Below are 15884 nucleotides of genomic sequence, written 5' to 3' on the forward strand. Positions count from 1 at the left end.
TCCCTTTCGCGAGCTCGACTTTGGAAGGTAATGTTACTCGCCCATTCTACCACGGCTAATTTAACGTCTTCTTTAAAAACATCCCAAGCTTCGCTGATGGCGGTTTCCCTTTTGGCTATAGTGCACAACAGCTCATGGGCAGTATCAGCGAACTGTTTATCGGTTAGAAGCGTTCGGTTTCGCTTCCAGAGTCTCCAGTTGAACCTAGAAGTCGGGTTTTCTTTCCTTTCAACTTTGAGGCTAACAAAGCAATGGTCAGTAAAAAAAAATGGGCTTAACGCGATAGTCATGCACTGCTTCAGGACGCCGACTGAAACATAAATACGGTCTAAGCGGGCGTGCGATGCAATTTGAAAATGGGTAAACCTAAAGTAGTCCCTTCTATGGCACAACGCACCAACGTCCTCAAGTCCACACGATTCGACGATTTCTTACAAAGCGCTTGAACTACTGTCACTATACGCTGCCTGCGCGGTTCTGTCTCGTTCGTCACACACACAATTAAAGTCACCCATGAGAACAACACTCTTGTCGCACTCCGCATAACTGTGCAAAAATCGAGAAAAAAAACACCTCTCTGTCTCTCGCAGTATTAGGTGCATAAATACACATCAAGCGCCATTGCACTCCTTACAATATGGAATCGCATGAAATGGAACGTCCGCACTCATCAATGACTACTTGTAGGTTTTCATATCTTAGAGACTTTTAGAAAATGAAAACAGCCCGCCGAAAAGCCCACAGCATGACTCACGGCTACCTCGTATCGCCCCAGATAAGCACTCGGCGCTCTGGCGATATTATCCTCCGCTTCCATCTTCGTCTTTTGTACCGCAAGAAAATCCGGCTGCTCGTCTGCCAACAGACGTTGCAATTGGTATTGCTTCTTTCTCGAGGACAACCCTCGAACATTCAAAGTGCAAAACTAAGAGCCATTCGGATCTCATTGAAGAATACCAAGTCACGCAAGGAAGAGAGGTTAGAGTGCAGTGAGAGTAAGCCATTGGAAGAGCACATTTTGCGGTAAATATACCAATACAAAGTACAACTTTCTTACTTGTGGTTTTCTTCCTAAGTGACAAAGACCGGGCACCCTGCAATCACATTTCTGGTCCCTTTTTCCTTTGAGTCCTTTCTTGTCAGATTTCCACCTGTAGCACAACGCCTTGCTTGGTGCCGGGCCCTCTTGGTTATCAACTGAAACCTCTGGACCATTCTCTCCTGAAGCCCGTCCGTCTGTTCGGGCTTCTGGCTTTGTGCTGTTTCTAGTGGTCTTTTCGCAGTGCCACTCATGGCATCCATATCTTGCTCGTCGTCCTTCTGGGCTTCTTCCCCACCACTAAAGTTCGGGCTCAGTTCGCACCTCGAGTAGTCCTGCCTTGCCCTTGATATTGAGAGGGTGAACCCAGCGATGGCTCTCTGACCGCGGGTTCGGTGACACCCGCAGTATCTGGAGCAAGCTCCGACGCGGACGGGGCCCTGGAAGGGGCACCTGCAGCTTTTTCGGCTTCTTCCTGGTCCATGGCGAGCTCTGAGGTTTCGTCCGCCGTCCCCACGTCAGCGACGTCGGCGTACGCCCTCCTACAGTCCTCTGTTGTGTGCCCGAAGCGCCGACAGCTGCCCCAGCGGGACACACTGCACTCTCTCCTTATGTGGCCAGTTCTTCGGCACCTGAATCAGAGCGGAGCCCTACCTGGAGCCAGGACGAGTGCCGTGCAGCCAGGCGTCCGGAGTTGGTGCGGCAGCTGCTCGACGGTGACTCCCTCCTTCAAAGCTAGCCTTGCAATCCTCGTGGTAGACTGGACCCCTTCAAAGCCATTAACGCGACAGATCTCCTGTGACCTCTGTCACTTTCCCGTACGGTTCCAGGGCCCTCCTGACATTATCTACCTGTAGGTAAAAGGGCACCCAGTGAAGTTTGACCCTCACCTCGTTTTTCTTCTGGTCAACGACGAAACAGTGTCTTCTTTTAGCCTCGATGGTTCCGGTGGCCACCAGCTTCTGCTTGGCAGATGAGGACTTCAGGGTCACCATCCACACGTGGCTAATTTAAAAAGAGCCACATGCGGCAATGTCGCCTAGGACCCATGCTTTCGCCAAGCCAACCCTGAAATCTGCAATGCGGTAGGGCCGCGCGCCGATATCGCCGTGAAGAAACACAGTATTTAGAACGTGAACGCCTGTTGGCAGCGGGGGCAACACTAGCTTATAGACATTTTCTTCAAGGGCGCCGCCATCTTGAATTTTCGTCACTTCCAGTATGGGCGAAAATATTGTTTTGCCGTCGCCGCGCCAGTAGAAGACACTTAGGATAAAAGCGTAACCGTCACAGATTATTGTTTTGGCTCCCCTTTATTTTTTGTACTAGTTACAGGTTAAAACGTTTTAGTATTTTTTCGTCGCCCATACCGTATACGCCTATTAGGTGGCTGGGGACGAGAGTACAGAGAAAGGGTCTATATATTTCGTTACCCGGCTCAGCAGATAAACCGCGGCTATCAGTAGCCGTTAATGCCGCTCCGACGGAGCTCATGCCGATACGTCCTTCCACTTCGAAAGCCGGAAGTAGAATCACGAGACAAACAAAATCCAATATAAAATCGAAACTTTTACAAATATGCAGTGAAAGCACGAGCCTTTAAGATTTACACTAAAAAAACTGATGCTTAGCGCAAATATACAAATGAATCGACCGATGATATTGACGTTAACGATGCGGGAAGGTGATGGTTCTACCTGGACGATCTTCTGTGTATGTGTTTACGCGGGCAGAGGTGGGACAGTGATTAATTTACAACTTTGAATTTGCGCTAATTGTTTGCACGTTTAGAGAGCGGGAAGCCAGCCTCGATGGGCGTCTCGTGTCTCCCACTCTAGATAAAAGAAATTTGGTAGTTCTGTACGATTCTTAACCTGCCTGGAGTTTTTCGCGTGCATTCCGTAATATACGACCTCATGCCGGTACGACGGCCATCAAGTTCGAGACGGGTTGAGCCCAGGAACTACGGGTTTTGCAGAGTGAGATTTCGCTCCAAGTGCTCCAAGCTGCGCTGAGTTAAAGGGGCCCTCCGGAGCGTTCTGCGATGGTCTATTTATGGCGGTAACTGAATCTACAGGCCCTAAGGATCCTAAAAATCATAAAATTACGGTCATGCGCGGCGGATTTCCCTATTAAAATTGCCATCAAAGTCCCCGGCACGCCCCCTTTCTGAGATGACCCCGGAAAACGGGAGGGGCATCTCTTAAAGCGTCAGCCAATGGCAAACGAAGGATTCCGGCGTCTCTGCGCGTCACCAACGCGGCCGACCGCCGACCCGCGGAGGAATCTCTCGAACACGCGCGGACCGTCGTCAAGGATCCCGGACTTTGTGCTCGGCAGTCGTCGTTCGTCGCACCTCACCGTCGTGCTGCTACTGCAATACGCAGTCGCATTCCACAGATGACAAGGAAAATTGTGACTCGTTTACGTGGAAGGATCGCAAAGCTGGCTTCGGAGTCGGGATCCACGGGAAGAAGGAACACGTGTCCCGCCAACACACGCTTGCAGACGCCCCGGGAAGCAGACGAGCCGACGCGCCGACGCATCAGCCCCTAGCAACAAGCTTGCGTGGGGAAATCATAGTTCGCTGGTTTTGGAACGATAATTGCGGACTACGTTTCCGGCGCCACAATCAGTTTACGTTTTTTTCAAACTCCTCTAATTTACAGCAAGCTTAAAAGGTGTTGCAATAATAACGTTCGCATTCACCGCGAGATGTAGCATTTCCGTTGGTCAAGTTTTAGCGATGGGCAGGGAATGGGGGATTGTCTTCCAAGCGAAAATAGTCCCGATATATTTCTACTGCCATCTGCTTAATAAAGGGTTTTGTAATCTAAAACTTTGTATACATATTAACTTGCACCTATTATGCAATATAACAACATAAACACACTATCTCAGAAAACTCCAGAGGGCCCCTTTAAGACGCCATGGCATAGCCCCCTCTACACTCACAAAACCTTGCAGTTCGACGACGGAGCGAAAGAGTGCCCGGCCGCAGGTTTGGAGCGCGAGGACCTGGTAGCACAGAGCACCAAAGAGCCATTTGTCGGGGAACCTGGACGTCAGCGCACAGTTTTGCAGCGGCGAGGACCCGGAACACACTCGTTCGCTCGAAAGAAGTGTGTTTCGGCGTCTCGCCGCAGCGGGGCGCCACTCACGTGGCTCTCCTCTCATCCGTTGCCTGCCGCTCCACCTTTTCAATTTCGGCGGCCGCTTCTCGCGGTGATCTGTCAGGCTTTGTCACTATAGGAGGCTATGGCCATAGTCGCTGACAGAGCGAGAACGGCAGGGCGTGTCCTTCGAACGCCCGGGCTCCAGCACGCGTTACATGGCTTCCGCTCTTGCTTTGGCTGCGCACGCGCGGTTCAGGTGCACGGTACGTTCAAGCGTCTTCGAAGGTAGGAAGCTCGCGCTGTGGGCGGGACAACCGAAGCTCCTCCCTCAAGTTCTCACCCTGTGCGGGTCTACAGGCCACCGATTCCCCTCGAAAGGACTGTCAACGTGAGAGAGGGGGACGGAGGAACCTACCCGCAGCGTGAAGTCCCAGCTTCCCGTCGATAGAGCGGTGCCGTCCGGCGACACTTTGAGGCAGGTCACCCTGTTCTCGTGGCCGTAGAGAATGCTGAGCCGAACGCACTTGAGCGCGTCCCACACGTTCACGGTGTAGTCGTTGTAGCCGGCGAAGAGCAGCCGACCTGAAGATGTAAGCACACGGTGTCGCCGACACATCATATCGGTGGACAGTCTTCGAGAGTACCGCACACAAAGCAAGCACGTCTTTTCATGGGTGCATGAAAGCTACATAAGCGGAGCGCCGAGCCTGAGGCAAATTTGGAGCGTGAGTTCGTTTGCTTCTTTTGCAGGGGTTGCGGGGCTCTGATTGAACGATAGTGGGTAGACCTCAAAGCAAGCTGCCTCGAGGTTTACCCACTATCCTTCAACCAGAGCCAATCAGAGCTCGGTGTTCTGACATCACCCCAACTCCTGCAAAAGAAGCGGACGAACTTGCACTCCACATAGACCCTCTTCAATGGTGCGCGCCGTTCAGTTGCTGCAACGCCAATGACCCAAATCCAGGGGCGGATTTAGGGGGGGGGGGGGGGGGGGGTCTGGATGTCCTGCCCCCCTCTTGATTTCTGCATGTGTAAAATTTAGGGCGTGAAACGAGGGAGAAGGGGAGGGGGTTCCTAAACAAATGGTACGCTGACCCACACCTGACCCCCCCCTCAGGAAATTCCTGCATCCGCCCCTGCCCAAATCCGCCATTGTTTCGGGCACGTGCTCCGAGAAAGCATTAAACGCGAGCGCTGAGCCTGTGCTCGGCGAGAACTCAGATCCAGTTACACGCATCGTGCCGAAATGTTGCAAAGCCAGTCGATGACTCTGCAACATATACAAGCTTTTTAGTGTATTCTTGCATAATGTAGCGAGAAAAAGTACAAATTGGTTGATTTGAATAAACAATTGATTTGTTTATTGAATGAATACACAATGATTCGTTTTCTGATTGATTGATGGATTCACTGATTGAATGAATGAGTCGAACATATTATTGATCGATTGATTGTCTAGTTGATTGATTGGTTGATTGATTGATTGTATAACGTAAATAATTGTTTTCTTACCGCTCACGGAGAAGTCGACAGAGTTGACGCCAAATATTATGCTTTGCTTGGAGTAGACAGCAACCTCCCGATCGGCTCGCAGATCGTACAGCCGACACTGTCCGAAAAACAAGCAAAAGAAAGGTACGGGCTATTATTACACGCCAATCAAGCCATCACAGTACACCACAGTTGTGCCTCAGATACACACCTGCCTATGAACCTTCCTGATTTTAGAATTTTGTTTTCTCACCGCAATTCGCACTGCGGTCGGCAAATCAAGGCGACGGCGTTTGTTGACAATCGTGGGGAGGAGATCGCACGGTCACGTCTCTACCCTTGAACTGTGGGGACACGAACAGAAGATGACGATTGGAAGGCCGCTCCTCGTGCGACCGAAGCACTTGTTAGGGCGAAGCGCTCGCGCCCGGACCGTGCTAGGCGAGGTTCAATTTCTTGGTTATGCTGGGTTTGTAAACACTGAGCTGTGAGGACAACAAGCTCGGTAAAGTGCCCCTTATCGTTCGATCTCCCACCCAATCGCTACCTTGTTGTTTGTCTACTCCTTTGGGAAACCCACCGGTTCTTCACGAACAGGAACTCGACTTTCGTGAAGGAGGAGACGAAATACCTGGAAGGTTACGTTGTGTTCGTCTACTAAAACTGCCAGATATACTATACAAAACAGAACTCACTACCGAGAAATGGTTCACCAATCAAAAAGAAAATGCTGAAATAAGGGTAATATCGCAGGCTATCTGGGGAACGTTTATACTTTGGTGAACCTTTTCCTTTGTAAATGAAAGAATGGTGCCGGCTAAGCGGCCTGCTGGGCGTACCAAATTTTCTATTAGGAAATACATCTTACTCGGCGAAATTCCAATGGCCTTCCAACTGACAGCTTCTGCGCAGTTGCAGCGGCTGTACACGCGCAGCCTCAGTGTTTTCCCCTTTGAATTGGGAGGGGTGGCTGCCGCCATCTATCGTCGCGGACAGCCATCGAGAGAGCGGAGACAGCCGTCTCTGCTATCTCGGCGAATCCGGTGTCCCGGTGTGTCGGCGGCAGCCCTCTCCCTCGGCGCAATGTGAAAGCGCGACAGCGCAGACAGCGCGATGCACATGCGCTCTCCCGAAAGGTGGTGTGTTCCCACCGCCAGGGGAGGATTTGGCACTGTAGACGCGCTGTCTAACGCAAATGAGTGGACAATAATATACTCTCCTATCTCTCGTTCAAGCTTAAGTCCAGACGCAGCAGACGCCACGAGCTCCTAATAAATCAGCGTCAAAAGAGCAAGTCCCTAGGCCTTCTAGAGCGCAGCTCTGAGGGGCCCGTTTCCAGCCTGAGCGGCGTAAGCGTCGGCGTCGGCGTCGGCGTCGGCGTCGGCGTAACCGGGGGGGGGGGGGGGGTCACGTGACCCCCGAGGTCACGTGACCCCCCTCCCCGAGGTCACATGACCCCCTCCCCCGAGATCACGTGACCCCCCTGGGGTCACGTGACTACCCGCAGGTGACGTGACCCCCCTCAGTACCCTTCCCTCCTCCTCCTCAAGAGCTGCGCTCCAATTCGGCGTTACAGGGATTTGTAAACGGCTTTCATTTTTTTTTGCTTCCGATTGGTTCAGCGATGATAAAGCACGCACAGAAACATGACGAATACCATGAAGGTGCGCTTTCCACGCTGTCCGATTGCTCCCATCATCTCGTAGCGTCGGCTGCGTCTGGGCTTAGGGTAAAACGAAGTATATGGTGAAGTATTTGGGTGTACCCTGTTTGCACACGTACCTAGTTCCTCGTTTGTTTGTTTGTTTGTTTTTGTTTTTTTGGAAAGGGGGGGGGGGAGGGGTTTTCTCACTCGTGCGTGGAGAGATGCACTTTTTAACGACACTCCGTACAGGTCACAAAGCCGTATAGTGCCGTATTTTCTACGTCACCTAGCAGAGACCGGCAGAGGAGGATTGGATGCCAGAGCTTCGTCTCTCGACGTTCGGCTGGGACTATGGTTCTCGCCGATTGGACACGAGCCCCAACAGAACGCCGACGCAGCACTCGTGACCAATCCCTGCCCCGCGCTGGCATCCGGTAGGTGACGCACAAAAAAAACTGGCAGTTCGGCCTCGTTATCTGGAAGGTGCTGGTAGTGGCCGACTTGCTCGACGTACACACCAACGCGCGGCTCTGACATCCCGCCGCTGCGGTGGCGCTGCTGTCAGCGCGGCGCATGTACGTACAGTGCTAATCACACTTGTCTATGACGCGCGAGCGTGCGGCTTTTTCCGGCGAGCGCTAGACTGGTGGCATTCGCGGAAACTAAGCTAGTCACGCGGCGCAACATGGAACGGCCCGCTCGAGGGGTGTCCTGCCCTCTCTATCAGCTGGCGGCGAACGCGGAAGGCTGCTCGCACGCTTTTTACGAACATCATTGCTCGAACAATAAACGAACTAAAGCATGAGGGCGTATCAACGATGTCGTCACCAAAAAGCAAAAATATATCATAAACCACTTTACTTTTATCGCTTATCAAGTTGGTATAAGGCTTGATACTATGCAAAAAAAAAAGTATATCAATTGACCGAATTCAACAGTATCGAGAGAATCCTGCAGGACAAAATCACTGATCGCCTACAATGACACCACGAGTGCCGAAAGACGTCCGAACAAGATTAGTCGGAATGAGCGAAGCGGGGTTGTCCCAGCTGATAGAGTGGGGAGGACACCCTTCGAGCGAGCCGTTCCATGTTGCGCCACGTGACTAGCTTAGTTTCCGCGAATGCCACCAGTCTAGCGCTTCTCGGAGGAAGCCGCACGCTCGCGCGTTATAGACAAGTGTGATTAGCACTGTACGTACGCCTTAGTCCTGGTCTCTGCGCACCTGCAGCGCCCACATCGAGTGCAGGCAGGCACCGCTTTCCTTGTAAACGGTGTGTTGGTCTAAGGACGTTTGCAGGTACGTTCTCTGGGCGCCGCCATTTTGCTGCTGCTGTGTGTGCTGATCGTCTGATAGTGAAGCATCGCTGAGACGTACGTGCGGTTTCCACGCTGGCGCCCGAACAAAGCGTTTTCTATCCACGGTGGCCAGACTAGCTTTCAAAGTGCGGCTGCTTGCAAACGTCCATAAGTTCAACGAACGCGAGCCTGGGTCCTTTCGCTTTCGGCCCGTCTGCGAACTTTCTCCCGGCCGAAAACTCACCGTGGCGTCGTCGGAGCCCGTGGCAATGGCGTCCCCGCTCGGGTAGAACTTGACCGTGTTGATGTCTGACTCGTGGCCCTGGAAGGACTGGACGCACTGACCCGACCGCATGTCCCATACCAGGGCTTGTCTGTCGCAGCCCTGCACGCACCCAACAAGCAGAAGACATCGCGACGACGGTCGCTGAATCATAAGTCATATGGTATGGCTGCTTATACATCGTACAAGATACAAGGCGTTCACTGCAGACACCATGGCATACTTGTCTGCGGACACGCCTCAAGAAAGTGCAAAGCATGGTTGCTTCGTACATATCATCATCATCATCATCATCACCTGTATGCATCAGCGTCATACGTATGCGTCGAATATGTCTGCCGACAGTTTTAAAACGATTAGCTTTCTCGCGGAAAGCAACTTTGAGGTAAGTTTCTGGCCGTTTGATTTCACCGCTAAATTTAGAGGGGAAAATGACGTCACGCGACTTCATGTCATGTGACCCGTACACAAATTCAGTATCACCACTCGATTTAGCGGGAAAATTTACTTCCCATGATTTCAAATACCAAATGAATTTCCCCGCTAAATTTGGAGGGGAAAATGACGTCACGCGACTTCATGTCATGTGACCTGTACACAAATTCAGTATCCCCACTCGATTTAGCGGGAAAATTTACTTCCCATGATTTCAAATACCAAATCAGTTTCCCCGCTAAATTTAGCGGGGAAAATGACATCACGTGGCTCGGTGTCACGTGACCTGCACACAAATTCAGTTTTCCCGCTGGGAAATTTACACGTGAACGCCCACGGCTGTGTCAATTATGTCTGCCGCTAATCGCTTGATTAGACAGCGACATCGGTGATTTCTTGTGTGACCAATGTGAGAGCACCTTCATGCATGAAATCAGACAATGTCCGCCGACTTGTATTACGTATCATCAGTGTAACCGCGGCCACACTCGGAGTATCGGCACTCCATCAACTCCATCTTCTACTTTCTTGTGGTTCTGGCCGCCGCCATTTCGGTGCACGCGGAGCAGACACAATTTGCCTTCGTTACGGTTCGAAAATTCGACTTCCTGAGCCTTATACACGGCGTCAGGAAGCACGGGCCACATCGTTTTGCTTCGTCGTGGACAGTTTCGTAAGTTGCTGGAGGACGGACAACCGTTACCCGCGATTTCGGGTAAAGCTTCAGACAACTGGCAACAATGGTCTTAAGAACCAAGATGGCTGCGGTGTCGTTACTCCGAAACGTCACTTACATGGTGGCTCTAGTCACGACCTATTAACGAAAGGCCTTACTAATGAAAAAGTTGAACGTTTTTTAATGCTCTCGATGAAGTCAGGACCCAGAGTATCTCGAGCTGTGCTGGGTTGGCTGACGCGATGGTCACGTGGTCGCTTACGTCATCCAATGAAAGTGAAGCGGCGTCACCCGCGAGGCCAGCGCCTCACTTCCTTTGACTGACGTAGCGATCACGTGATGTCATCCCACTGGCGCGAGTCATGGTCATGCCATCCCATTGAATGACACCGCATGACCACGTCACGTCGATTACGAGATCGCCGTCACTCGGATGACCTGACGTGACAACCGTCCGCCAAGCATGGCGAGGAATGTCTCGCCGCCAAATTTGGCCGATTACTGTTCGTGTGAAAGTTTCTCGAGACACTCTTTCGTAACGTTACGCGTCTGTCATGAAAAGAACACCTTTAACTTGTAGAGAACATCTCTATGGTCATGACGCCTTGAGAAATGTCGCAGAGTGATTCATTAAGTTCGCGCTTCGTCTCTTGTGATTCGTTCATTGGCGTTCTTATCACAGCTAATGTCGCAATCTAACTGGCCGCGGAGCAACAATAAGATACATGGTTCTCGCCACACCCGCCGTTTCTTAAAAGCCGGCCTACGGAATCGTCTTCTGCCGGGCAGAAAATCGCGGTTCCTGGTTTCCTTTTCCTCATTTCCTCTCGCCCTTTTTTCTTCTCCTTTCCCACAGTAGCGGGTCTCTGAGTTACTCCCCACAAAAAAGAGGAAGGCCTCCCTCTTTTTTGGGGCGAAAAGGAGCAGTTGAAGAAGAGTTTCCTCTTTTCTCCTTGCTGGTCGACCTTTAAGCTGTCAGTGAAGAAATGGGCCGGTAAAATTGCCACCACTCTGATTTTGATGTTTACACCCTTAACGATGCAAACCGAAAAAAAAACAAAAAAAACCTTTCTGCCTGTAAACGACTTTAGTGTGGGAGTTTCATCTCGTGGCTGTTAAGCATCATAAACAAGACAATCTGTAAAGACTGTCTCACGCGTTTTTTGTCCTTGTCTGGTCATATTGGTCATACATAACCCTCAGCAGAAATGCATATACAGGGTGTTTCACGAAAAGTGTGCAAAATCTATATTGCGAAAACTACGCATCGCACCATAAAAAGGCTTGTGTCGTTCTGGTTTTAGGCCAGGGGCCTATATAGGAAAATTATTAAAGTTCATGATAATTAAATTGTTAACTATTTTCGCGTAATTTTTTTTTAATATTGACTATAAGGGCATGGTTTCATTTGAAAATTTGCTGAGCATCATCGAAAAACACTAAATAAAAAAAATTGCAGTGCGATAGAAGGCCCGCGCCGCATTTTACAGCTTTCTGAACAACCGCACAACTTCGACGGGTTTTTAAGCTTCGGTTTGCAATCGGAGCGCTCCCTGGCACCGACGGCACCGCGCCCCGTGGAGAAATAGTGCAACCTGCCTCTGCTACGTTGCGCGACGACAGCGAAGCAACTGTTGGTTGCACTGTTTCCCCACGGGGCGCAGTGCCGTCGATGCCGAGAAGCGCTCCGATTGCAAACCGAAACTTAAAAACCTGTCGAAGTTTTTTCAGGTTTTTCAGGGATCTGTAAAATGCAGCGCGTGCCTTCTATCGCACTCCAATTTTTTTATGTAGTGTTTTTCGATGATGCTCAGCAATTTTCCAAATGAAACCATGCCCTTAAACTCAATATTTAAAAAGTCTAATTACGTGAAAGTAATTAAAAAATTAATCATTCTGAACTTTAATCATTTTCCTGAATAGGCTCCTATCCTAGAAACAAAACGACATCAGCTTTTTTTTCTTTTTTTAGCGACACGTAGTTTTTGCAATTAGCGGCGAGATGTTTTGGTGGCGCCCTCCTATGGTTCCCCGTTGTGACGTCATTACCTTGCGAACAACAAGTTCGATGGTGTTTGTAAATAGCATGGTGGAAGCCTGAAATCATTGCGCTCTCAAAGCAACACTGCCAACACCATCGAAATTAAAGTTCTTTCATTCCTCTTATTTCCGTCGATGGCATACCCTTTCCGACGTCATAGTCAGCTTTTGGGCCAATTGTGGAAGGCCGACCACAGCGACGCTTTCGGTCGCGCACGTCGCCAATATTGAATTTGTCCATCTTTCGTCAAACACCCTTCATATATATATATATATTGTTAGAGGCCGACGAAGAGGAGGACGAGGAGTAGAATGGTGCCCTAGAGAACGTTAAGTGGCATTCCGTCAGCCGGAACTGAAGTTGACTCCAGTGAGCCTGTAACATTTTGGTGGCAGCGGTGGGATCACTTCTAAACTTCGATGGCGAATCCACTGCACGTTACGTCCCACTCCGGCAACACTTCGCAGCGAGCAGCTGAAAATGGCTTCTCCATGAGCGTTCCAACGCAGCTACAACGCCTTCAAACTGGCTTGAATGTTCTTCCGAGTGACATCAATGGGCCACAAAGGGACGCTTTGGGGATTTCTGTAGATGACCTCAACGCCTGTCCATCGACCCTGGATGAAGGTGAGATCGTTTCAACAGTTAGCCCCTTGACGAATGTGAACCGAGGTACCCGTGCAAGGACTAATCCGTCACTGAAGTTAAAACCCTTCGACGGCAGCGTACCAGTTCACCTTTATCTGTACCAGGCTGAAATTATTGCACAAGCCAACGGCTGGACGGAAGACGACAAAGTTCACGCGCTCGTCTCCCAGTTGCAAGGACCAGCTCTAGACGTGCTTTACCAATTTGATGGTATTCCCCTATCATTCCCGGCCCTACGTGAAGCACTGGAGCGACGTTTTGGAGATAGCCATCTCCAACAAGTGCACAGCTCGGAGTTAAGTTTACGCCGTCAGCGCTCTCACGAAACCCTCCAGGAGCTGGCAGCCGACATCCAGCGCTTGATTGTCAAGGCACACCCTGGAGCCCCAACAGACGCAAAGGATAAGAATGGCACCTCCGCTTCTGTAGACGCAATAGCTGATCCAGAGGTTCAAGTATTTGTACGTCTTTCACGACCTACAAACGTCAAAGATGCCCTGGATCAAGCGCTAAACGCGGCAACTGCTCAAAGGGCCACAGAGTTTGTGCAGAGGGCTAGGCATCTACAAGAGCCGCCATCACCACTTTCCGCCTTATCTTCGGCGCCCAAAAGGCGGCATGGTAGTAGGAAATACAATCCTACACAAAAACCAGCCCGGTCTGAGGCCACTGATCAAGCTTCCAGGGTTAACGGTGGAGCGAGCACGGTGCTTTCTTCAGTAACTCCCCTAAAACTTCCTCTAACATCAGTGGCAAGTAACCAATCGTCGGTTCCAAAATTTACTGTTTGGATCGAATGTATTGGATACCAAGATGCTCTTCTTGACACTGGAGCAGCAGTGAACGTTCTGGCATCATCCCTGGTTCCAGCAGACGCACGTCTTCGTCCGACGTCACTTGGATTGTTTACTGTGAACGGTACTGCAATTCACACCCTGGGTATTCTCACTTTGCAAGTGAAAACAGTTGGGAGTACATCACCAGTGGAGTTCGTGGTGCTCGAGAACTCTGTTTGCCCGGTAGTGCTTGGCTACGAGTGGTGCCGTAAGAATAACTTTCTTAATAATGAGTTTCCGGCTTCAAGAGGCAACAGAATCGCAACATCGACAATTGACCGCAGTAAGTTCTTATCAAGGCACAAGCTACATCTTGGTGCCGCTCGAGTTATCTTCAACGTATGGAATGTCACCACTGCACTTCTGAGAGATTCGCTAGACCACGTCCAGAAAGTGCTTCGAACTTTGCTTGGTACCGACACAGCAAGTATCGCACCTGTGACAAGCAACGTCTACGTATGCAAAACGGTCACCATACCCCCGAGCTCTGCTGCGTGGGTTCCGGTGAATACGCCCGACCAGAGCTTCAGCGGCGACGTCATTTACGAACCTCTCCTTCAAGCTAAACCTGGACACGAGTTTGTCTCCCCCCACACTTTGGCATCTTCTCTGCGGGGAAACTTCGTCATCTTGGCTGTAAATATTGGATTGAACGACATCACGCTAAAACCTGGGGAACAAGTCGGAACCGCCCAGCCCTCCTGCCCTGAAGTGCAGGTGAATACAGTCGCACTTGAATTCAACTCACAGGCAGACATACCCAGTCTTCCATGGGAAAATTTTAATGTTAATCCTGACCTTGACGCAGAACAGATGACAGCACTTCGACAGCTTCTTCAACGTCATCGTAGCTGCATCGCACTTTCTCCAAATGAACTCGGCTGCACGTCTTTAGTCGAGCATTCCATCGACACTGGGGACAGTCGACCTATTCACCAGTCACAGCGTAGGTTTGCTCCATCCGAACGGAGTGTTATTCAAACGCAAGTTAAGGACATGATTCAACAAGGGGTGGTCGTTCCTTCATCAAGCCCATGGTCCTCTCCAGTGGTGCTCGTCCGAAAAAAAGATGGTGCAATCCGGTTTTGTGTTGACTATAGAAAAATCAACAGCCTTACGAAACAGGATGTGTACCCCCTACCTCGCTTGGATGATGCCCTGGATCGACTACAGGGATCATAATATTTCACCACCTTGGATCTCCTGTCAGGATACTGGCAGGTTGCGCTGGACCCCAAGGATGCAGAAAAATCTGCGTTTGTAACACCTGATGGACTCTACCAGTTTACAAGAATGCCTTTTGGGCTGTGTAATGCACCTGCAACATTTCAGAGATTAATGGACAGGGTGCTAGGCCACCTGAAGTGGACCATGGCACTCGTATATCTAGATGACGTAATTGTCTATGGAAGCACATTTGATGAACACCTCCAAAGACTCACATCAGTATTGGATGCGCTCTCCTCTGCCAATCTGCGCCTGAAACCGGAAAAGTGTTACTTTGGGTATAAAGAGGTAACCTACCTTGGACACGTTGTATCGAAAAGAGGGATTACACCAGATCCTGTCAAGCTTCAAGCCTTCGCAGAGTATCCTGTTCCAACATCCTTAAAGGAAGTAAAAAGTTTCCAGGGATTCGCATCATATTTCCGCCGATTCATTTCTGACTATGCGCGCCGTGCGGCTCCAATGACCCGTCTGCTACGCAAGAATGTACCCTGGCGATGGACAGCAGAGGAACAAGCTTCCTTTGAAGACCTGAAGAGTGCCTTGTTGAGTGCTCCAATTCTCGCCCACTTTGACCCTGCTAAGGCGACCTATCTCCACACAGATGCCAGTGGAGAGGGACTCGGTGCTGTTTTGTTGCAACAAGATGGCGACGACACGCAACGTGTTGTTTCATACGCAAGTCGCCGTCTGACGGACGCAGAACAGCGGTATCATTCTTCAGAACTTGAGTGTCTTGCACTAGTCTGGTCAGTGCAACACTTCCGGCCATATCTCTACGGGCGACACTTCACTGTTGTGACCGATAACTCAGCCTTGACATGGCTCCAAAGCAAGAAAGATCTAACGGCCAAACTAGCTCGTTGGTCGATTTTACTTCAAGAACATAACTTCACAATTGTTCATCGGAGTGGCAAAGAACACCAAGATGCAGACTTTCTATCTCGTCATCCGATGAAGAACATGCCGGATTCTCCTGACCACGATGCTTGCTTTTGTGCGTCTACATTTAATTTGAACGCAGGCCAGGAACAAGATTGTGAAATCCAGGACATCGTGTCTCGACTTCAAACGACTGACGTACCACCCACGACTAATCGCCTACGTAAAGCGTACCAGGTTCGTGCCGGGTTACTTTGCCATCGCAG

The 15884-nt window shown here is 50.4% G+C and overlaps 1 protein-coding gene across 3 annotated transcripts in view; it reads right to left on the bottom strand.

The window, feature by feature from the left end:
• LOC120850058 (guanine nucleotide-binding protein subunit beta-5) overlaps positions 1 to 15884 on the bottom strand; it is a 69456-nt gene that overhangs the window by 4961 nt on the left and 48611 nt on the right. For 2 of the 3 annotated variants that reach the window (XM_042289065.1, XM_042289067.1), the window contains 3 exons: positions 8835 to 8975; positions 5668 to 5764; positions 4571 to 4737 (listed from right to left, as the gene is read on the bottom strand). In XM_042289065.1, the coding sequence (XP_042144999.1) occupies positions 4571 to 4737; positions 5668 to 5764; positions 8835 to 8975 (405 nt within the window). The remainder of the gene's footprint in view (positions 1 to 4570; positions 4738 to 5667; positions 5765 to 8834; positions 8976 to 15884) is intronic. The other variant, XM_042289068.1, reaches the window with a different exon arrangement.

This window comes from Ixodes scapularis, unplaced genomic scaffold (genome assembly GCF_016920785.2).
Source record: "Ixodes scapularis isolate PalLabHiFi unplaced genomic scaffold, ASM1692078v2 PGA_scaffold11__112_contigs__length_91849675, whole genome shotgun sequence".
NCBI classification, from domain to species: Eukaryota; Metazoa; Arthropoda; class Arachnida; order Ixodida; family Ixodidae; genus Ixodes; species Ixodes scapularis.